The 22,500-nt window shown below is 41.6% G+C and overlaps 1 protein-coding gene and 1 long non-coding RNA gene across 2 annotated transcripts in view; both read left to right on the top strand.

Moving 5' to 3' along the window:
* The window catches only part of LOC126988444 (DENN domain-containing protein 1C-like), a 68,228-nt gene that overhangs the window by 11,840 nt on the left and 33,888 nt on the right, over nucleotides 1-22,500 (top strand). Inside the window, exons 4-9 of the mRNA XM_050846570.1 lie at nucleotides 40-172; nucleotides 360-413; nucleotides 6,105-6,362; nucleotides 11,370-11,702; nucleotides 12,752-12,928; nucleotides 14,544-14,579. Coding sequence (XP_050702527.1) covers nucleotides 40-172; nucleotides 360-413; nucleotides 6,105-6,362; nucleotides 11,370-11,702; nucleotides 12,752-12,928; nucleotides 14,544-14,579 — 991 coding nt within the window. The remainder of the gene's footprint in view (nucleotides 1-39; nucleotides 173-359; nucleotides 414-6,104; nucleotides 6,363-11,369; nucleotides 11,703-12,751; nucleotides 12,929-14,543; nucleotides 14,580-22,500) is intronic.
* On the top strand, nucleotides 6,382-7,140 carry LOC126988447 (uncharacterized). The gene is made up of 3 exons (XR_007741956.1): nucleotides 6,382-6,478; nucleotides 6,647-6,698; nucleotides 6,874-7,140. It is a non-coding gene; the product is annotated as an uncharacterized LOC126988447 (long non-coding RNA).

Raw genomic sequence — 22,500 nt, forward strand, 5'->3', positions numbered from 1 at the left:
CTCCTTCCTCTTCTTCCTCCCTCCCCGCCCCCCCAACAGACTCCTGAACCACCTAGCGCAGTTGAAATCCGCGGACCAGACCGGCGACCTCGCAGCCTGCCTCCAGAGTGTGTACCGCACCCCCGTCCCTCCGGCAGGCTCGGAGCTCACCATACCCTATGACACCAACAAGGTACGTGTGTGTGTGTGTGTGTGTGTGTGTGTGTGTGTGAGAGAGAGAGAGAGAGAGGGAGAGAGTATGGAAAGGGATTTTTGGTGGAGATGAGACTGTGTGTGTGTGTGTGTGAGAGAGAGAGAGAGAGAGAGAGAGAGAGAGAGAGAGCGAGAGATTTGTACTTATCTATTTTGTTTGTTTACAGTTCTTCGTGGGCCAGTGTCCGAATCATCACAAGCTGCCTACAATACCTGAAAATGTAAGTACGCACACATGCACACACACTCTCTCTCTCTCTCTCTCTCTCTATCTCTCTCTCTCTCTCCCCTTTCTTCATTTGCATCCCACCGGTGAAATCACAACCATGGCCGTGCATCCCTGGTCATATTCCCACATAAAAAGTCATAAGAGGGAGGCTGTCCTGTATTGCCCTAGGGTGGGTCACAATAGACACACAAATGGCTCCCTAATGTCCCGGGGAGAACTGTGATGACTGCTTGGATCTCCTGACTTCGGCACTTGATGGTCGAGTGCCCCAGTCTGAGGGATCTGCGAGAGCGTTACCTCCCTTGGTGTTGGGGCGGAGATGGGAGTTTCTCTGCTTGTGGGTTCCTGCAGGAGGCTGGTGTCCTCTACCTCCTGCAAGTTTGATTGACCTTCTAGTGTTGTTTCTATGTTGTCTAATTTTTTACTTGTTTTATATAGTTTTATTAGTGTTGTTTTTATATTTTTTTTTTTAATTTTAAGAGGATTTATATAGTTGAATTAGTGTTTTTATCATGTTTTAATTTTTTAACTTGTTTTATATAGTTTTATTAGTGTTGTTTTTATATATTTTTTTTTAATTTTATCATGTTTTAATTTTTTAACTTGTTTTATATAGTTTTATTAGTGTTGTTTTTATATATTTTTTTTTAATTTTAAGAGGATTTATATAGTTGAATTAGCGTTTTTATCATGTTTTAACTTGTTTTATAGTTTTTATTAGTGTTGTTTTTATATATTTATATAGTTGAATTAGCGTTTTTATCATGTTTTAATTTTTTAACCAGATTTATATAGTTTAGAAATTTAAATCCTTCATCTTATATCTTTTCCTTTTTTATATATTTGCATTTCTCTTTCTCCCTCTCTCCTTCCCTCTTTCCTTCCTTCCTTCCATAACTATTTTCATTTTAATATTTTCATTATCTCTTGTCTCCCCCTCCTTCCCTCTTTCCTTCCTTCCTTCCATAACTATTTTCATTTTAATATTTTCATTATCTCTTGTCTCCCCCTCCTTCCTTCCTTCCTTCCTTCCTTCCTTCCATATCCTTCATATGCTATTATCTCTTTGTCTTCCCTCCTTCCCTCTTTCCTTCCTTCCTTCCTTCCTTCCTTCTCCATTTTCATTTTAATATTTTCATTATCTCTTGTCTCCCCCTCCTTCCTTCCTTCCTTCCTTCCTTCCTTCCTTCCATATCCATTTTCATATTAATATTTTCATTATCTCTTGTCTTCCCCTCCTTCCCTCTTTCCTTCCTTCATTCCTTCCTTTCCTTCCTTCCTTCCATTTCATATTAATATTTTCATTATCTCTTGTCTCCCCTCCTTCCTCCTTCCTTCCTTCCTTCCTTCCTTCCTTCCTTCCTTCCATATCCATTTTCATATTAATATTTTCATTATCTCTTGTCTGCCCCTCCTTCCCTCTCTCCTTCCTTCCTTCCTTCCTTCCTTCCTTCCTTCCATATCCATTTTCATATTAATATTTTCATTATCTCTTGTCTGCCCCTCCTTCCCTCTCTCCTTCCTTCCTTCCTTCCTTCCTTCCTTCCTTCCTTCCATATCCATTTTCATATTAATATTTTCATTATCTCTTGTCTCCCCCTCCTTCCCTCCTTCCTTCCTTCCTTCCTTCCTTCCTTCCTTCCTTCCATATACATTTACATATTAATATTTTAATTAAATCTTGTCTCCCCTCCTTCCTCCTTCCTTCCGTCCTTCCTTCCTTCCTTCCTTCCTTCCATATCCATTTTCATATTAATATTTTCATTATCTCTTGTCTGCCCCTCCTTCCCTCTCTCCTTCCTTCCTTCCTTCCTTCCTTCCTTCCTTCCATATCCATTTTCATATTAATATTTTCATTATCTCTTGTCTCCCCCTCCTTCCCTCCTTCCTTCCTTCCTTCCTTCCTTCCTTCCTTCCTTCCTTCCATATCCATTTTCATATTAATATTTTCATTATCTCTTGTCTCCCCCTCCTTCCCTCTCTCCTTCCTTCCTTCCTTCCTTCCTTCCTTCCTTCCTTCCATATCCATTTTCATATTAATATTTTCATTATATCTTGTCTGCCCCCCCTTCCCTCTCTCCTGCCTTCCTTCCTTCCTTCCTTCCTTCCTTCCATATCCTTTTTCATATTAATATTTTCATTATCTCTTGTCTCCCCCTCCTTCCTTCCTTCCTTCCTTCCTTCCTTCCTTCCTTCCTTCCTTCCATATCCTTTTCATATTAATATTTTCATTATCTCTTGTCTCCCCTCCTTCCCTCTCTCTCCCTCCTTCCCTCCTTCCTTCCTTCCTTCCTTCCTTCCATATCCTTTTCATATTAATATTTTCATTATCTCTTGTCTCCCCTTCCTTCCTTCCTTCCTTCCTTCCTTCCTTCCTTCCTTCCTTCCTTCCATATCCATTTTCATATTAATATTTTCATTATCTCTTGTCTCCCCCTCCTTCCTTCCTTCCTTCCTTCCTTCCTTCCTTCCTTCCTTCCTTCCTTCCTTCCATATCCTTTTCATATTAATATTTTCATTATCTCTTGTCTCCCCCTCCTTCCCTCTCTCCTTCCTTCCTTCCTTCCTTCCTTCCTTCCTTCCTTCCATATCCATTTTCATATTAATATTTTCATTATCTCTTGTCTCCCCCTCCTTCCCTCCTTCCTTCCTTCCTTCCTTCCTTCCTTCCTTCCTTCCATATCCATTTTCATATTAATATTTTCATTATCTCTTGTCTGCCCCTCCTTCCCTCTCTCCTTCCTTCCTTCCTTCCTTCCTTCCTTCCTTCCATATCCTTTTTCATATTAATTTTTTCTTTATCTCTTGTCTCCCCCTCCTTCCCTCCTTCCTCCCTTCCTTCCTTCCTTCCTTCCTTCCATATCCTTTTTCATATTAATATTTTCATTATCTCTTGTCTCCCCCTCCTTCCCTCTCTCCTTCCCTCCTTCCTTCCTTCCTTCCTTCCATATCCATTTTCATATTAATATTTTCATTATCTCTTGTCTCCCCCTCCTTCCCTCTCTCCTTCCTTCCTTCCTTCCTTCCTTCCTTCCTTCCTTCCTTCCTTCCATATCCTTTTCATATTAATATTTTCATTATCTCTTGTCTCCCCCTCCTTCCCTCCTTCCTCCCTTCCTTCCTTCCTTCCTTCCTTCCATATCCTTTTTCATATTAATATTTTCATTATCTCTTGTCTCCCCCTCCTTCCCTCTCTCCTTCCTTCCTTCCTTCCTTCCTTCCTTCCTTCCTTCCTTCCATATCATTTTCATATTAATATTTTCATTATCTCTTGTCTGCCCCTCCTTCCCTCTCTCCTTCCTTCCTTCCTTCCTTCCTTCCTTCCTTCCTTCCTTCCATATCCTTTTCATATTAATATTTTAATTATCTCTTGTCTGCCCCTCCTTCCCTCTCTCCTTCCTTCCTTCCTTCCTTCCTTCCTTCCTTCCTTCCTTCCATATCCTTTTAATATTAATATTTTCATTATCTCTTGTCTGCCTCCTTCCTCTCTTCCTTCCTTCCTTCCTTCCTTCCTTCCATATCCTCCTTTTGTTCATATTTTTCATTAACTCTTGTCTGCCCCTCCTTCCTTCCTTCCTTCCTTCCTTCCTTCCTTCCTTCCATATCCTTTTCATATTAATATTTTCATTATCTCTTGTCTCCCCCTCCTTCCCTCCTTCCTTCCTTCCTTCCTTCCTTCCTTCCTTCCTTCCATATCCTTTTTCATATTAATATTTTCATTATCTCTTGTCTGCCCCTCCTTCCCTCTCCTTCCTTCCTTCCTTCCTTCCTTCCTTCCTTCCTTCCATATCCTTTTCATATTAATATTTTCATTATCTATTGTCTGCCCCTCCTTCCCTCTCTCCTTCCTTCCTTCCTTCCTTCCTTCCTTCCTTCCTTCCTTCCATATCCTTTTTCATATTAATATTTTCATTATCTCTTGTCTCCCCCTCCTTCCCTCCTTCCTTCCTTCCTTCCTTCCTTCCTTCCTTCCTTCCTTCCATATCCATTTTCATATTAATATTTTCATTATCTCTTGTCTCCCCCTCCTTCCTTCCTTCCTTCCTTCCTTCCTTCCTTCCTTCCTTCCTTCCATATCCATTTTCATATTAATATTTTCATTATCTCTTGTCTCCCTCCGTCCTTCCTTCCTTCCTTCCTTCCTTCCTTCCTTCCTTCCATATCCATTTTCATATTAATATTTTCATTATCTCTTGTCTCCCCCTCCTTCCCTCCTTCCTTCCTTCCTTCCTTCCTTCCTTCCTTCCTTCCTTCCTTCCTTCCTTCCTTCCATATCCTTTTCATATTAATATTTTCATTATCTCTTGTCTGCCCCTTCTTCCCTCCTTCCTTCCTTCCTTCCTTCCTTCTTTCCTTCCTTCCTTCCTTCCTTCCATATCCATTTCATATTAATATTTTCATTATCTCTTGTCTCCCTTCCTTCCTTCCTTCCTTCCTTCCTTCCTTCCTTCCTTCCTTCCATATCAATTTTCATATTAATATTTTCATTATCTCTTGTCTCCCCCTCCTTCCCTCCCTTCCTTCCTTCCTTCCTTCCTTCCTTCCTTCCTTCCTTCCATATCCATTTTCATATTAATATTTTCATTATCTCTTGTCTGCCCCTTCTTCCCTCCTTCCTTCCTTCCTTCTTCCCTTTCTTTCTTCCATTCAAATCTATTCCATTTTGATATTCCTCTCTCTCTCTCTCTCTCTCTCTCTCTCTCTCTCTCTCTCTCTCTCTCTCTCTCTCTCTCTCTCTCTCTCTCTCTCTCTCTCTCTCTCTCTCTCTCCTCAGTTTCTCTTCTATCTCCCTTCTGTCCTTCCCTTCCTCTTCTATCCCTCTCCCTTTCTCTCCCTCTCTCTCCTCAATCTCTCCCCTTCCTCTCCCTCCCTCCCTCTCTCCTCAGTCTTTCTTATGTCTTTCCCTTCCGTCCTTCCGTTCTATCACATCCATTCCTTTTTTATTTTATGTTTGTATGTCTCCTGGGGTCTGTTCCCTTCTCCTATAATTCCTTCCCCTTCTGTCTCTCTCCGGCATATGACCACAGATGTTGCGCCCACTAAACCAAACTTTCCAACTTTTTCCTGTCTCCTGGGGTCTGTTCCCTTCTCCTATAATTCCTTCCCCTTCTGTCTCTCTCCGGCATATGACCACAGATGTTGCGCCGACTAAACCAAACTTTCCAACTTTTTCCTGTCTCCTGGGGTCTGTTTCCTTCTCCTATAATTCCTTCCCCTTCTGTCTCTCTCCGGCATATGACCACAGATGTTGCATGACTAAACAAACTTTCAACTTTCCTGTCTCCTGGGTCTGTTCCTTCTCCTATAATTCCTTCCTTCTTTCTCTCTACGGCATATGAACACAGCTGTTGCGACGACGAAACCAAACTTTCCAACTTTTCCCTGTCTCCTGGGTCTGTTCCTTCTATAATTCCTTCCCCTTCTGTCTCTCTCCGGCATATGACCACAGATGTTGCGCCGACTAAACCAAACTTTCCAACTTTTTCCTGTCTCCTGGGGTCTGTTCCCTTCTCCTATAATTCCTTCCCCTTCTGTCTCTCTCCAGCATATGACCACAGATGTTACGCCCACTAAACCAAACTTTCCAAACTTTTCCCTTCCGTCCTTTCCTTCCATCACATCCACTCCTGTTTATATTTTGTATCCATCCACGTGACACTCCCTCCCTTCCGTCCCCCCACAGCGCAACCTTCTCGAGTATTACAATGCCGTGGATGTTGACAATATGGTCGCAATCTTCGCCTCCATGCTGTACGAGAGACGGATCATTGTCACCTCGCGTCGAGTGTCCCGGCTCTCAGCGTGTGTCCAGGCCGCCAACCTCCTCCTCTACCCTATGCAGTGGCAGCACATCTTCATCCCTGTCCTGCCGCAGCATCTCACCGACTACCTCCTCGCCCCCATGCCCTTCCTCATTGGGGTCGGAACTTGTCTGCTGGCGGTAGGTTCGATGTGGGGTGGTTAGGTTAGGTTAGGGTACGGTAGGGAAGGTTAAGTTAGGGTTAGGTTGGGTTAAGGATAGGTAGGTTCAGTGAGGGATGGTTATGTTAGGTTAAGGTTAAGTTAGGTTAGCTGAGGTTAAGGTTAGGTTAGGTTAGCTGAGGTTAGGGTTAGGTTAAGGTAAGGTTAGGTTTAGGTTAGGTTAAGGTTAGATTAAGGTAAGGTAAGTTTAGGTTAGGTTAGGTTAGCTGAGGTTTAGGTTAGATTAAGGTAAGGTAAGTTTAGGTTAAGTTAGGTTAGCTGAGGTTAAGGTTAGGTTATGTTTAGGTTAGGTTAGGTTAGCTGAGGTTGGGTTGGGTTTAGGTTGAGTTAGTTTAGGTTAGGTTAGGTTAGCTGAGGTTAAGGTTAGGTTTGGTTAGGTTAAGTTAGGTTAGCTGAGGTTAAGGTTAGGTTAGGTTTAGGTTAGCTTAGGTTAGCTGAGGTTAAGGTTAGGTTAGGTTAGGTTAAGTTAGGTTAGCTGAGGTTAAGGTTAGGTTAAGGTAAGGTTAGGTTTAGGTTAGGTTAAGGTTAGATTAAGGTAAGGTAAGTTTAGGTTAGGTTAGGTTAGCTGAGGTTAAGGTAAGGTTAGGTTTAGGTTAGGTTAGGTTAGCTGAGGTTAAGGTTAGGTTAGGTTTAGGTTAGCTTAGGTTAGCTGAGGTTAAGGTTAGGTTAGGTTTAGGTTAGCTTAGGTTAGCTGAGGTTAAGGTTAGGTTTAGGATAGGTTAGGGTAGCTGAGGTTAAGGTTAGGTTAGGTATAGGTTAGCTTAGGTTAGCTGAGGTTAAGGTTAGGTTTAGGATAGGTTAGGGTAGCTGAGGTTAAGGTTAGGTTAGGTTTAGGTTAGCTTAGGTTAGCTGAGGTTAAGGTTAGGTTTAGGATAGGTTAGGGTAGCTGAGGTTAAGGTTAGGTTAGGTTTAGGTTAGCTTAGGTTAGCTGAGGTTAAGGTTAGGTTTAGGATAGGTTAGGGTAGCTGAGGTTAAGGTTAAGTTAGGTTTAGGTTAGGTTAGGTTAAGGTTAGGTTAGGGTAGCTAAGGTTAAGGTTAGGTTTAGGTTAGGTTAGGTTAGCTGAGGTTAAGGTTGATTGGGTTTGGGTTGGCTTGGGTTAGCTGAGGTTGAGTTGGGTTTGGGATGGGTTGGTTAGGTTAGTTAGGTTTAGGTTAGGTTAGGTTAAGGTTAGGTTAGGGTAGCTGAGGTTAAGGTTAGGTTTAGGTTAGGTTAGGTTGGGTTAGCTGAGGTTAAGGTTAGGTTTAGGTTAGGTTAGGTTAGGTTAGCTGAGGTTAGGTTACTGTATTTCCCGCCATATAAGACACACCTATAATTTGGCAAGATATATTTAGAAAGAAAAAAAAACTCCTCACTCTCCCTTAAGTTACTGTGAATCCAGCATTACATTTGGCCGCCTTACAATTGTGACTGTGATATTACAAGACATTTCCCTGCCCAAGAACACACATTTGCCAAGGCTTTCGTAGGAGTTGTGGGCATTTCCAGAGGTAGTTTTATGACCCTGGTGGTAGTGTGACCCTTCCTCTGTACCATAAACCTAAAAACACACATTTGACAAGGCTTTCGTAGGAGTTGTGGGCATTTCCAGAGGTAGTTTTATGACCCTGGTGGTAGTGTGACCCTTCCTCTGTACCATGAACCTAAAAACACACATTTGACAAGGCTTTCGTAGGAGTTGTGGGGATTTCCAGAGGTAGTTTTATGACCCTGGTGGTAGTGTGACCCTTCCTCTGTACCATGAACTTAAAGAATCACTCATTGTCTTGTATTACCAGCCCTTATGTTGCTTTGTGCTGTTCTCTGTGTTCAAAGCGTTCCACTGTAGGTTGAAGAGTTACAGTGCTCTCACCCTGACCTACCGAGGGAACTTATATCATGGGGGTGCTACGTTCCTTGGGCGATCTTGGTCTTAATCTTGACTTCCATGGGTGATCTTGGGTCTTAATCTTGACTTCCATGGGTGATCTTGGTCTTAATCTTGACTTCCATGGGTGATCTTGGTCTTAATCTTGACTTCCATGGGTGATCTTGGGTCTTAATCTTGACTTCCATGGGTGATCTTGGTCTTAATCTTGACTTCCATGGGTGATCTTGGGTCTTAATCTTGACTTCCATGGGTGATCTTGGGTCTTAATCTTGACTTCCATGGGTGATCTTGGTCTTAATCTTGACTTCCATGGGTGATCTTGGTCTTAATCTTGACTTCCATGGTGATCTTGGTCTTAATCTTGACTTCCATGGGTGATCTTGGGTCTTAATCTTGACTTCCATGGGTGATCTTGGTCTTAATCTTGACTTCCATGGGTGATCTTGGTCTTAATCTTGACTTCCATGGGTGATCTTGGGTCTTAATCTTGACTTCCATGGTGATCTTGGTCTTAATCTTGACTTCCATGGTGATCTTGGTCTTAATCTTGACTTCCATGGGTGATCTGTGTCTGACTCTTGACTGTCATGGGTGATCTTGGGTCTTAATCTTGACTTACATGGGTGATCTTGGTAATCTTGACTTCCATGGGTGATCTTGGGTCTTAATCTTGACTTCCATGGGTGATCTTGGGTCTTAATCTTGACTTCCATGGGTGATCTTGGTCTTAATCTTGACTTTCATGGGTGATCTTGGGTCTTAATCTTGACTTCCATGGGTGATCTTGGGTCTTAATCTTGACTTCCATGGGTGATCTTGGTCTTAATCTTGACTTTCATGGGTGATCTTGGGTCTTAATCTTGACTTTCATGGGTGATCTTGGTCTTAATCTTGACTTCCATGGGTGATCTTGGGTCTTAATCTTGACTTCCATGGGTGATCTTGGGTCTTAATCTTGACTTCCATGGTGATCTTGGTCTTAATCTTGACTTCCATGGGTGATCTTGGGTCTTAATCTTGACTTCCATGGGTGATCTTGGTCTTAATCTTGACTTCCATGGGTGATCTTGGTCTTAATCTTGACTTCCATGGGTGATCTTGGTCTTAATCTTGACTTCCATGGGTGATCTGGGTCTTAATCTTGACTTCCATGGGTGATCTTGGGTCTTAATCTTGACTTCCATGGGGGTTCTTGGTCTTAATCTTGACTTCCATGGGTGATCTTGGTCTTAATCTTGACTTCCATGGGTGATCTTGGTCTTAATCTTGACTTCCATGGGCGATCTTGGTCTTAATCTTGACTTCCATGGGTGATCTTGGTCTTAATCTTGACTTCCATGGGCGATCTTGGTCTTAATCTTGACTTCCATGGGTGATCTTGGTCTTAATCTTGACTTCCATGGGTGATCTTGGTCTTAATCTTGACTTCCATGGGTGATATTGGGTCTTAATCTTGACTTCCATGGGTGATCTTGGTCTTAATCTTGACTTCCATGGGTGATCTTGGTCTTAATCTTGACTTCCATGGGTGATCTTGGGTCTTAATCTTGACTTCCATGGGTGATCTTGGTCTTAATCTTGACTTCCATGGGTGATCTTGGTCTTAATCTTGACTTCCATGGGTGATCTTGGTCTTAACCTTGACTTCCATGGGTGATCTTGGGTCTTAATCTTGACTTCCATGGGTGATCTTGGTCTTAATCTTGACTTCCATGGGTGATCTTGGGTCTTAATCTTGACTTCCATGGGTGATCTTGGGTCTTAATCTTGACTTCCATGGGTGATCTTGGGTCTTAATCTTGACTTCCATGGGTGGTCTTGGGTCTTAATCTTGACTTCCATGGGTGATCTTGGGTCTTAATATTGACTTCCAGGGTTGATCTTGGGAATTAATCTTTAATTCCGTGGGTGATATTGGTCTTAATCTTGACTTCCATGGGTGATCTTGGTCTTAATCTTGACTTCCATGGGTGATCTTGGGTCTTAATCTTGACTTCCATGGGTGATCTTGGTCTTAATCTTGACTTCCATGGGTGATCTTGGTCTTAATCTTGACTTCCATGGGTGATCTTGGTCTTGATCTTGACTTCCATGGGTGATCTTGGGTCTTAATCTTGACTTCCATGGGTGATCTTGGTCTTAATCTTGACTTCCATGGGTGATCTGGGTCTTAATCTTGACTTCCATGGGTGATCTTGGGTCTTAATCTTGACTTCCATGGGTGATCTGGGTCTTTCAGGGACTGTATATTTACTTTCAAGTAGAAGTAGATTTTTTATTGATTTCAGTCACTCATGTTATGTTTTAATATAGCTATTTTTACAATGAGAGAGAAAAGTGCATTTAGAATAAACACTTTAGTCATCCATGGATATCTGTTTTTTTTCGAACAAGTATCACAGAAAACGTTAGCTGACCGGGCAACTGCACAGAAATACCTCCAGACTAAGCTGCCCATGCCCTCCCCACGGTTGCCAAGCAGAGTCATGTCCTGTCCCGTCTCCTGGGGTCTGTTCCCTTCTCCTATAATTCCTTCCCCTTCTGTCTCTCTCCGGCATATGACCACAGATGTTGCGCCGACTAAACCAAACTTTCCAACTTTTTCCTGTCTCCTGGGGTCTGTTCCCTTCTCGTATAATTCCTTCCCCTTCTGTCTCTCTCCGGCATATGACCACAGATGTTGCGCCCACTAAACCAAACTTTCCAACTTTTTCCTGTCTCCTAGGGTCTGTTCCCTTCTCCTATAATTCCTTCCCCTTCTGTCTCTCTCCGGCATATGACCACAGATGTTGCGCCCACCAATATTGTTCCCATGTAGTAGCTGGTTTAACCCTCCCCGCCAAGGTATACTCAGCACACTGGTGACTGGTGTGCCCCGGCGGTGCTGTGTGCTGTGTTTTGTGTTCATGCCACATCACAGCTCCCGTGTGTGACGCATCTTCTTCTTGTGACATGTGTGGTTATGTCCTCCTCCTCTCTTCTGCTTATTCACACTCTCCGTTTCCATTGCATCACACTGTTCTGTATATCAATCAATCAGAATTTGTGCCTTGGGCGTATACCGCACACTACATCTGGGTCTCTCTCCACCCCCACAGAAGGTACAAATGGATGACGTCGGCGAGGCGGTCATCCTCGACGCGGACGCCAATACGGTCACCACGCCATTCGCCGACGCCGCCAGCCTACCCCCAGAGGTCACCAGCACCCTGAGACGAAACCTCCGCTCGGCGCACAACACGATAGGCGACGGGGTGGCCAGGGCGTTCCTCAGGGCCCTCGTCCAGCTCATCGGGAACTACAAGGAGGCGCTGCAGTTCCGGGAGGACGACAAGAGGATAACATTCAACAGGGAGAGGTTCGTCGCGTTACGTCCGCCGCCGCTGCAAGCCTTCGCCGAGAAAATGCTCCAGCTGCAAATCTTCCAGCAGGTTTGTTTAGGGTGGTGAGGGAGGGGGTTGGGGGGTGGTGTCTGTGTGTGTGTGTGTGTGTGTGTGTGTGTTTTTTCACGTGTATGCTTATAGCGTCGGTAGGCTCTCATGAGGGGCCTGGATGGTGTTCGTCCCCAGCCCGTCATGGCGCAGGCAAGTGTTTATAGTGGCGCCATCTTCTCTTGGCTCATGCTGCCCCCCGGAACTCCTTGATTCACTTGGACGGTTTCCTCTAGAGTTCGGGTTGATGGGTGGTCTTCAGGACAGCATGTGGGTAGTTTTAAGCCACTCGGCAGTGACTGAAAAATCCCAGGTGGTGGCGTGGGGATTCGAACCTGTGTGTTTACCTAGTTGTGTTTACCTAGTTGTGTTTACCTACTTGTGTTTACCTAGTTGTGTTTACCTAGTTGTGTTTACCTAGTTGTGACATACAGGAAAAGAGCTACACTCGCGCTGTCCCGTCTCCATATCCTCTCTTTTCCAACCTTTCCTTAAAATCCTGAATGTTTCTTGCACAAACCACCTCCTCCTGCAGTCCATTCCACAGCTCAATGCTTCTGTTCGGGAAGGTAAACTTTTTCACATCTCGCCTACACGTGGTTGCCCTCAACTTCCTTCCATGTCCTCTCGTTTCTCTCTCGCTCCACACACACACACAGGTCCTCTCTGTCCACCTAACCTAACCTAACATGACCTCACCTGACCTGACCCCATACCCAGCCTAGCACAACTCCACCTAACCTAACCTAACATGACCTCACCTGACCTGACCCCATACCCAACCCCACCTAACCTAACCTAACATGACCTCACCAGACCACCTGACCCCATACCCAACCCCACCTAACCTAACCTAACATGACCTCACCTGACCTAACCTAACATGACCTCACCTGACCTGACCCCATACCTAACTCCACCTACCCTAACCTAACATGACCTCACCTAACCTAACCTAATCTAACCTAACCTAACACAACCCCACCTAACCTAACCTAACATGACCCCACCTAACGTGACCTCACCTGACCTGACCCCATACCCCACAGTTCATCGAGGAGCGGCTGGAGCGTCTCAACTCGGGGCGGCAGACCTCGGATGACTTCGAACTTGAGGTCAACGTACTGGGGGAGCGCGGCGGGTCAAAGGTCAAACAGCAGTATCGGCAGTTCGTGACCAGCGTGAGGAAGGACGGAGGTGCTATCATTAAGACCATGAAGAGCAAGGTCAGTGTGGGGTCAGAGTGGGGTCAGGTAGGGTCTGTATGGGAGATGGAGTGAGGTCATGGATGTCTGTATGGGGGAGAGAAAGAAGGAAGGAGAGGAAGGGAAGGATATGGAAAGGGAGAGGAAGGGAAAGGAAGGGAGAGGAAGGGAGAGGAAGGGAGAGGAAGGGAAGGGAGAGGAAGGGAAAGGAAGGGGGAGGAAGGGAAAGATATGGTAAGGAAGGGAGGGAGAAAGGAAGGAAGGAAGGAGGGAGGGAGGCAGAGGGAATGGCCGAGGAAGGAAGGAAGGAAGGGACAGCTTGTGATATGGGTGTAAGGGAATGGCCGAGGAAGGAAGGAAGGAAGGGACAGCTTGTGATATGGGTGTAAGGGAATGGCCGAGGAAGGAAGGAAGGAACAGCTTGTGATATGGGCGTGAGGAATGGCCAGGAAGGAAGGAAGGGACAGCTTGTGATATGGGTGTGAGGAATGGCGAGGAAGGAAGGAAGGAAGGGACAGCTTGTGATATGGGCGTAAGGGAATGGCCGAGGAAGGAAGGAAGGAAGGGACAGCTTGTGATATGGGTGTAAGGGAATGGCCGAGGAAGGAAGGAAGGAAGGGACAGCTTGTGATATGGGTGTAAGGGAATGGCCGAGGAAGGAAGGAAGGAAGGGACAGCTTGTGATATGGGTGTGAGGAATGGCCGAGGAAGGAAGGAAGGAAGGGACAGCTTGATATGGAGTTACAAGGGAATGGCCGAAGGAAGGAAGGAAGGACAGCTTGTGATATGGGTGAGAGGGCGGGCCGGAAGGAAGGAAGGAGAGAGAGAGAGAGATTCACCAACATAACCTTGCATTACAGACACCCAATTTATAATAAGGAGGTCATTCTTTTCACTTTTCTAACTAACTCTTCATATTGTTGTTTTTATAATGTTATTTGTTTCCCTTGGTACTGTAGATAGCTGTATATGTGTGTGTGTATGTGTGTGTGTATGTGTGTTTGTGTGTAGATTGAACCTTTCCAGCTGTTTTATGTACACTCGAAGACATGAAAACACACACACACACACACACACACACACACACAATTCTCGATATGGAAATGAAGACAACTCAATTTTTTATTTTTTATTTTTTTACAAGTATTTCAACGCATCTTTTCCATTCACACACACATACACACACACACACACACACAGAGACCATTCATGTGCGTGTGTGTGTATGTGTGTGTGCGTCTACAAACACACACACACACACACACACACACACACTCACACAATTCTGGATATGGAAATGAAAACAACTCAATTTTTTTTTTTTACAAGTATTTCAACGCAACTTTTCCATACACACACACACACACACACACACAGAGAACATTCATGTGCGTGTGTGTGTATGTGTGTGTGCGTCTACAAACACACACACACACACACACATACACACACACACACACCTCAAAAAAAACACACATACACACACACACACACCTCAAAAAAAACACACACACAGACACACACACACACACACAGAAACCCCCCAAACTCATGTACGTATTTGCATGTGCTCACTCAACGCGCACATACCCTATAGAGACCCATGCGTAACATCACCTGTTTCTCGCCCCTATAGAGTCCTTTTAAACACCTGAGAGGGAATGAGGCGCCCGTAAGTATCGTTCCGTCTATATTCTCTCCCTCGCACACCTCTGTCTTGGGGTCCGTTCCCGGCACTTGTGGTATCTTACGTTCGTGCGTGCGTTTGTTTGTGTTGGGCGCTGGTAGTGTGTGTGTGTGTGTGTGTGCGTGTGTTCGTTACGCTTATAGATGCTGATGAATGTCCGCTCTTTCCTGGCGTTTATATATATATATATATATATATTTTTTTTTTTTGGTTGATTTTTTGGGGGGACCGCTTCGTTGTGTCTATGGTTGTTGTTGTTGTTGTTGTTGTTGTCCCGGAATTGACTCTTGTTTTTCTTGTTTTCTTGTTATTTTCTTTCTCTTTTCCTGCTTTCGTTTTCTTTTCTTTTTTGTGGTTCCGTATTTTTCTTCATATTTTCTTGTTTTCTTCGACTTTTTCATTTTCTTTTTCTTGTTTTCTTCTTAATTTTCCGTTTTCTTGTTATTTTCTTTCTCTTTTCCTGCTTTTGTTTTCCTCTTTTTGTGTGGTTCCTAATTTTTTTCTTCATTTTCTTCTTGTTTTCTTTTTTTCATTTTTTTTCCTGTTCTTTTTCCATTTTTCTTGTTATTTTCTTTCTCTTTTCCTGCTTTTTTTCTTTTTTTGTGGGTCCTATTTTTTTCTTCATTTTTTTCTTCTTTTCTTGTTTTCTTCGACTTTTTACTTTTCCTTTTCTTTTTTTCTTTTTAATTTTCTGTTTTTCTTGTTATATTCTTTTTCTTTTCCTGCTTTTGTTTTCTTCTTCTTTTTGTGGGTCCTATTTTTTCTTCATTTTTTCTTCTTTTCTTGTTTTCTTAGACTTTTTCATTTTCTTTTTTTTTCTTTTTCTTTTTCTTGTTTTCTTGTTATTTTCTTTCTCTCTTCCTGCTTTTGTTTTCTTCTTTTTTGTGGTTCCAAATTTTTTCTTCATTTTTCTTCCTGTTTTCTTCTACTTTTTCATTGTCTTTTTTTCTTGTTTTCCTTGTTTTCTTGTTATTTTCTTTCTCTTTTCCTGCTTTCGTTTTCCTCTTTTTTGTGGTTCCTAATTTTTTCTTCATTTTTTCTTCTTTTCTTGTTTTCTTCGACTTTTTCTTTTTCTTTTTTTCTTCCTGTTCTTTTTCTGTTTTTCTTGTTATTTTCTTTCTCTTTTCCTGCTTTCGTTTTCCTCTTTTTTGTGGTTCCTAATTTTTTCATTTTTTTCTTGTTTTCTTCTACTTTTTCATTTTCTTTTTCTTTTTTTTCTTCTTTTCCTTTGTCTTCTTGTTGTTCCTTTGTCTATCTTTCTTTTCTTCTTTTCATGGTTAATTTTCTTTTTCTTTCCTTCCTTTCTTTCTTTTCTTTCTTTTTCTTCTTTTTTTTCTTGTATCTTTTCCTTTTCTTCTTTTCTTTCTTTTTCTTCTTTTTTCTGGTATCTTTTCCTTCCCTTTCTTCTTTTCTTTTTTCTTTTTTCTTTTTCTTTCCCTCCTTTCTATCTTTTCTTCTTTTTTTCTTCTTTTTTTGTGGTTTGTTTTTCCTTTCTTCCTTTTCTTCTTTTTTTTCCTCTTTTCTTCCTTTCTTTTCTTCTTTTCTTTCTTTTTTTCTTTCTTTTTTGGGGTTTATTTTCTTTCCCTTTTTTCTTCCTTTCTTTCTCTTTTTCTTCTTTTTTGTGCAATATTCTTTTCTTCTTTTCTTCCACTTTTTCATTTTCTTGTGATTTTTTTTTTCAGTCATTTTCTTTTTCATTCGTTTTTATTTTCTTCATTTTTCTTCCTTTTATTTTCCTTCTTTTTCTGTTATCTTTTTCTTCTCTTGTTTTTGTTTTCCTTCTTTTCTTCCCCTGTCTTCATTTTCTTCTCATGGTAGTTCCTTTTCTTTCCCTCTTTTCTTAATTTCTTTCCTTTCCTTCTTCTTTTCCTGTTATCCTTTCTTCTTTTTCTTTGTTCGTTGTCTTCCTCACTTTCCTCATTGATATATTGTCTTCAGTGTTTGATTTTCTTCTTTTTCTTCTCTCATTTAACCGTCAATCTCTTTTTCTTCTCATCTTTCAAGTCTTTTCTTCTTCTTTTTCTTCGTTCGTTGTCTTCCTCACTTTCCTCATTAATATATTGTCTTCAGTGTTTGATTTTCTTCTTTTTCTTCTTTCTTTTAATCGTCAATCTCTTTTTCTTCTCATCTTTCAAGTCTTTTCTTCTTCTTTTTCTTCGTTCGTTGTCTTCCTCACTTTCCTCATTTATATATTGTCTTCAGTGTTTGATTTTCTTCTTTTTCTTCTTTCTTTTAATCGTCAATCTCTTTTTCTTCTCATCTTTCAAGTCTTTTCTTCTTCTTTTTCTTTGTTCGTTGTCTTCCTCACTTTCCTCATTAATATATTGTCTTCAGTGTTTGATTTTCTTCTTTTTCTTCTTTCTTTTAATCGCCAATCTCTTTTTCTTCTCATCTTTCAAGTCTTTTCTTCTTTTTTCTTTGTTCGTTGTCTTCCTCACTTTCCTCATTAATATATTGTCTTCAGTGTTTGATTTTCTTCTTTTTCTTCTCTCTTTTAACTGTCAATCTCTTTTTCTTTTTATCTTTCCCATCTTCTTCTTTTTCTTCGTTCGTTGTCTTCCTCACTTTCCTCATTGATATATTGTCTTCAGTGTTTGATTTTCTTCTTTTTCTTCTCTCATTTAACTGTCAATCTCTTTTTCTTCTCATCTTTCACGTCTTTTCTTCTTCTTTTTCTTCGTTCGTTGTCTTCCTCACTTTCCTCATTAATATATTGTCTTCAGTGTTTGATTTTCTTCTTTTTCTTCTCTCATTTAACAGTCAATCTCTTTTTCTTCTCATCTTTCACATCTTTTCTTCTTCTTTTTCTTTGTTCGTTGTCTTCCTCACTTTCCTCATTAATATATTGTCTTCAGTGTTTGATTTTCTTCTTTTTCTTCTTTCTTTTAATCGTCAATCTCTTTTTCTTCTTATCTCTCATGTCCTGTATCATCCTATTTTTGCATTAATTTTGCTTCTTTATTCATGGTTCAGTATTGTCTCCAGAATTAAAAGTTTGAAGTTTGCGATTCACCGAGTTTGCAATATATGATTTGACCCGAAAGGAAGAGGAAAAGTCTGCTAACACCGGGTTATTTCACACCTTGTTGTGGTCCTTGGCTCCCATTCTCGCTCTTACCCACCCCTTGGGCCTTTCCGTTGGCCGTGGAAAGCATGGTGAGTGGGGTCCGGGCAGCCAGGCGCGTTTGTGTGAGCAGCCCTGACCGCGCACTGGGCATGAGCAGCTGACGGGTGGCTGATGATGGCGATGGTGATGATGAGTGTCGGGCCCCGCATCGGCGCCACACAAACGGCAATTTCACTGGGGCCCGCGTGTGTTTGGCTGTGTTTGTTGTGGGCCCAGGCTTCTCAATTTGCTAATTCTCACTTTACATATGTTGCGTGGGACTCCCTTCTTTCTTCCATCTCTTTTCCATGCAACATGTGGAAAACAAGAACTGGCAAATTGAGGAGCCCAAATCCACAACAAACACACACACACACACACACACACACACACACACACACACACACACACGGGCCCCAACAAAAACACATGTTCAAGCGGCGCCGATGCAAAGCCCACGCCTCCGACACTCAGCACCACCATCACCATCATCAGCCACCCGTCAGCTGCTCATGCCCAGCGCGCGTCCAGGGCCGTCTGCACACATGCGCTTGGCCACCCGGATGTGTAGCCAAGCACAAGATGTCGATGGTTTTCAATTTCCCCATAAGAATAATGGTTCAAAGTTTGCAATTTCAATGTTTGTGACCCGCGACCGACCTATTTATCGCAAACTTGGAAACAGTACTGTATATATAGTTTTCTTATGTTGGGGACTGTCATTTATTACTCTTTCCTATCTCTATGTGCATTCGTTACGCTTATAATCCCTCCCTCAATCACTCTCATTTGTTTTGTTTTCTCTCATTCGCGTCACTTATACTTCTTTTTCTTTCTTTTTCTCGTGGTATTTATAGTTTTCTTACGTTGGGGTCTATCATTTATTATTTTCCTATCTCTAAGTGCATTCGTTACGCTTATAATCCCTCCCTCAATCACTCTCATTTGTTTTGTTTTCTCTCATTCGCGTTACTTATACTTTTCTTATTTTTCTTTCTTTTTCTCGTGGTATTTATAGTTTTCTTACGTTGGGGTCTATCATTTATTATTTTTCCTATCTATAAGTGCATTCGTTACGCTTATAATCCCTCCCTCAATCACTCTCATTTGTTTTGTTTTCTCTCATTCGCATTACTTATACTTTCTTTTTCTTTCTTTTTCTCGTGGTATTTATAGTTTTCTTACGTTGGGGTCTGTCATTTATATTTTTCCTATCTCTAAGTGCATTCGTTACGCTTATAATCCCTTCGTCAATCACTCTCATTTGTTTTGTTTTTCTCTCATTCGCATTACTTATACTTTTCTTCTTTTTTCTTTCTTTTTCTCGTGGTATTTATAGCTTTCTTACGTTGGGGTCTGTCATTTATATTTTTCCTATCTCTATATGCATTAAACGCTTATAATCCCTCCCTCAATCACTCTCATTTGTTTTGTTTTCTCTCATTCGCATTACTTATACTTTTCTTCTTTTTTCTTTCTTTTTCTCGTGGTATTTATAGTTTTCTTACGTTGGGGTCTGTCATTTATATTTTTCCTATCTCTATATGCATTCGTTACGCTTATAATCCCTCCCTCAATCACTCTCATTTGTTTTGTTTTCTCTCATTCGCATTACTTATACTTTTCTTCTTTTTCTTTCTTTTTCTCGTGGTATTTATAGTTTTCTTACGTTGGGGTCTATCATTTATTATTTTCCTATCTCTAAGTGCATTCGTTATGCTTATAATCCCTCCCTCAATCACTCTCATTTGTTTTGTTTTTCTCTCCTTCGCATTACTTATACTTTCTTTTTCTTTCTTTTTCTCGTGGTATTTATAGTTTTCTTACGTTGGGGTCTATCACTTATTATTTTCCTATCTCTATATGCATTTGTTACGCTTATAATCCCTCCCTCAATCACTCTCATTTGTTTTGTTTTTCTCTCCTTCGTTTTACTTATACTTTCTTTTTCTCGTGGTATTGATAGTTTTCTGACGTTGGGGTCTGTCATTTATTATTTTTTCCCCTGTATTTGTGTGTTTATGTGTCCATGTATATATTGTTGTCTTGTATGTATTGAATGTATGTATATCCATTATGTTTGTATGTATATGTGTTGTGTTCTCTCTCTCTCTCTCTCTCTCTCTCTCTCTCTCTCTCTCTCTCTCTCTCTCTCTCTCTCTCTCTCTCTCTCTCTCTCTCTCTAATCATAAAATAACCTAATTCTCTGATAACGAACCATTCTCTCTCTCTCTCTCTCTCTCTCTCTCTCTCTCTCTCTCTCTCTCTCTCTCTCTCTCTCTCTCTCTCTCTCTCATCCTAAACTAACCTAACCTAATTCTCTGATAACGAACCATTCTCTCTCTCTCTCTCTCTCTCTCTCTCTCTCTCTCTCTCTCTCTCTCTCTCTCTCTCTCTCTAATCCTAAACTAACCTAACCTAATTCTCTTCTCTCTCTCCCTCTCTCTCTCTCTAATCCTAAACTAACCTAACTTAACCTAATTCTCTGATAACAAACCATTCTCTCTCTCTCTCTCTCTCTCTCTCTCTCTCTCTCTCTCTCTCTCTCTCTCTCTCTCTCTCTCTCTCTCTCTCTCTCTCTCTCTCTCTCTCTCTCTCTCTAATCCTAAACTAACCTAACTTAACCTAATTCTCTGATAACGAACCATTCTCTCTCTCTCTCTCTCTCTCTCTCTAATCCTAAACTAACCTAACTTAACCTAATTCTCTGATAACGAACCATTCTCTCTCTCTCTCTCTCTCTCTCTCTCTCTCTCTCTCTCTCTCTCTCTCTAATCCTAAACTAACCTAACTTAACCTAATTCTCTGATAACGAACCATTCTCTCTCTCTCTCTCTCTCTCTCTCTCTCTCTCTCTCTCTCTCTCTCTCTCTCTCTCTCTCTCTCTCTCTCTCTCTCACGACCTTTGACCCGTAAAAGCTTAGGTCACAGGTCAGCTTGGTATTACCGCATCATTGATTTTTTTTATTATTATTATTAACATGATTATATTTCCACCTCAAAATCGGCTGCTGTATTTCTTCTCATTATTTTGCCTTCCTCTGCTTTTATTTATCTCTCTCTAGTCCACTCCTTTACACACACACACACACACACACACACACACACATCTTTCTTTCTCCTTCCTCCCTTTCCTTCTCCCAATCATCTCCGTTCTTCCTCATACCTCTCTCTCTCTCTCTCTTAACACACACACACACACACACACACATCTTTCTTTCTCCTTCCTCCCTTTCCTTCTCCCAATCATCTCCGTTCTTCCTCATACTTCTCTCTCTCTCTTTCTTAACACACACACACACACACACACACACTCACACACACACACACATACAGAAAGTTGGAAAGAATACAAAGAGCAGCGACTAAATTACCGGAAACTCTGAGGGAACGTACTTATGAAGAAAGACTGGAGAAATTTGGACTAACAACACTGGAGAGCAGAAGAGAGAGAGGGGACCTAATAGCATTGTACAGGATACACGAGGGATTGGAGAAATTGGGACTAACAACACTGGAGAGCAGAAGAGAGAGAGGGGACCTAATAGCATTGTACAGGATACACGAGGGATTGGAGAAATTGGACAGGGAAGACCTAGTGGTACGTGACAGAAGTGTGACAAGAGGCAACGGTAAGAAATTGAAGAAGAGCGACTGTAGGAGAGACATCAGGAAATACAGTTTAGAAGCATAACAACATGGAACGGACTTGCCGAGGAGACTGTGTGTGCAAAAACGATTCATGAATTCACAGCGTTATGGAGACGGGACAGCACGAGACTAGTACGCGTCTTTTCCTGTATTTCACAACTAGGTAAACACACACACACACACACACACACAGAGGGGAGACATAATACAAATCTACAAATTATTAAGCAAAATGGAAGAAGTAGACAACGAAGGGTAACTATTGAAAGATGGAACACACCGAGGGCACAGTAAAAAATAGAGGAAGGGAAGATACTTGAGAGACAGAAAGAAACATAGCTTCCCGCAAAGAAACATAGAGGTTCGGAACAGACTAAGTGAGGATGTAGTATCAGTGAGGAGTATGCAATGCTTTAACCTGGTAGCAGTGGGATCATGTTTCGTAGTGGTCCCCCAAGCGAGAAAAATGAGAAAAAATCACCCCTCACACAAACCATTTCATAATATATATCAAAGCTTCCCGGTAACCTTTTCCTACAAGCATTTTTTTCAAGCTTTCAGAACATTCCTCTTAAGCCTTTTCCATGTATCTTTCTCTCACAAGCTTTTTACATATATAGAGGGGCTGTTTTCTTCTTCCAATCAGCTTTTTACAATACTGTTCTCCTATCAAGCTTTCATACAAACACACACACACACATCTGTTAAATCCAAGCTTACACAGAACGAGGCTTTTTACAATCATTATGGGTCTGTTTCTTCCAGTCCTATCAAGCTTTTTCACAAACACACACACACACATATCTTTTAAATCCAAGCTTACACAGAACGAGGCTTTTTACAATCATTATGGGGCTGTTTCCTTCTTCCAATCCTATCAAGCTTTTTCACAAACACACACACACACACATCTGTTAAACCCAAGCTTACACAGAACGAGGCTTTTTACAATCATTAGGGGCTGTTTCCTTCTCCCAGTCCTATCAAGCTTTTTCACAAACACACACACATATCTTTTAAATCCAAGCTTACACAGAACGAGGCTTCTTACAATCATTAGGGGGCTGTTTCCTTCTTCCAATCCTATCAAGCTTTTTCACAAACACACACACATACATATCTTTTAAATCCAAGCTTATACCGGGCTTG

Source organism: Eriocheir sinensis, chromosome 69, assembly GCF_024679095.1.
Source record: "Eriocheir sinensis breed Jianghai 21 chromosome 69, ASM2467909v1, whole genome shotgun sequence".
In the NCBI taxonomy this organism is placed as follows: domain Eukaryota; kingdom Metazoa; phylum Arthropoda; class Malacostraca; order Decapoda; family Varunidae; genus Eriocheir; species Eriocheir sinensis.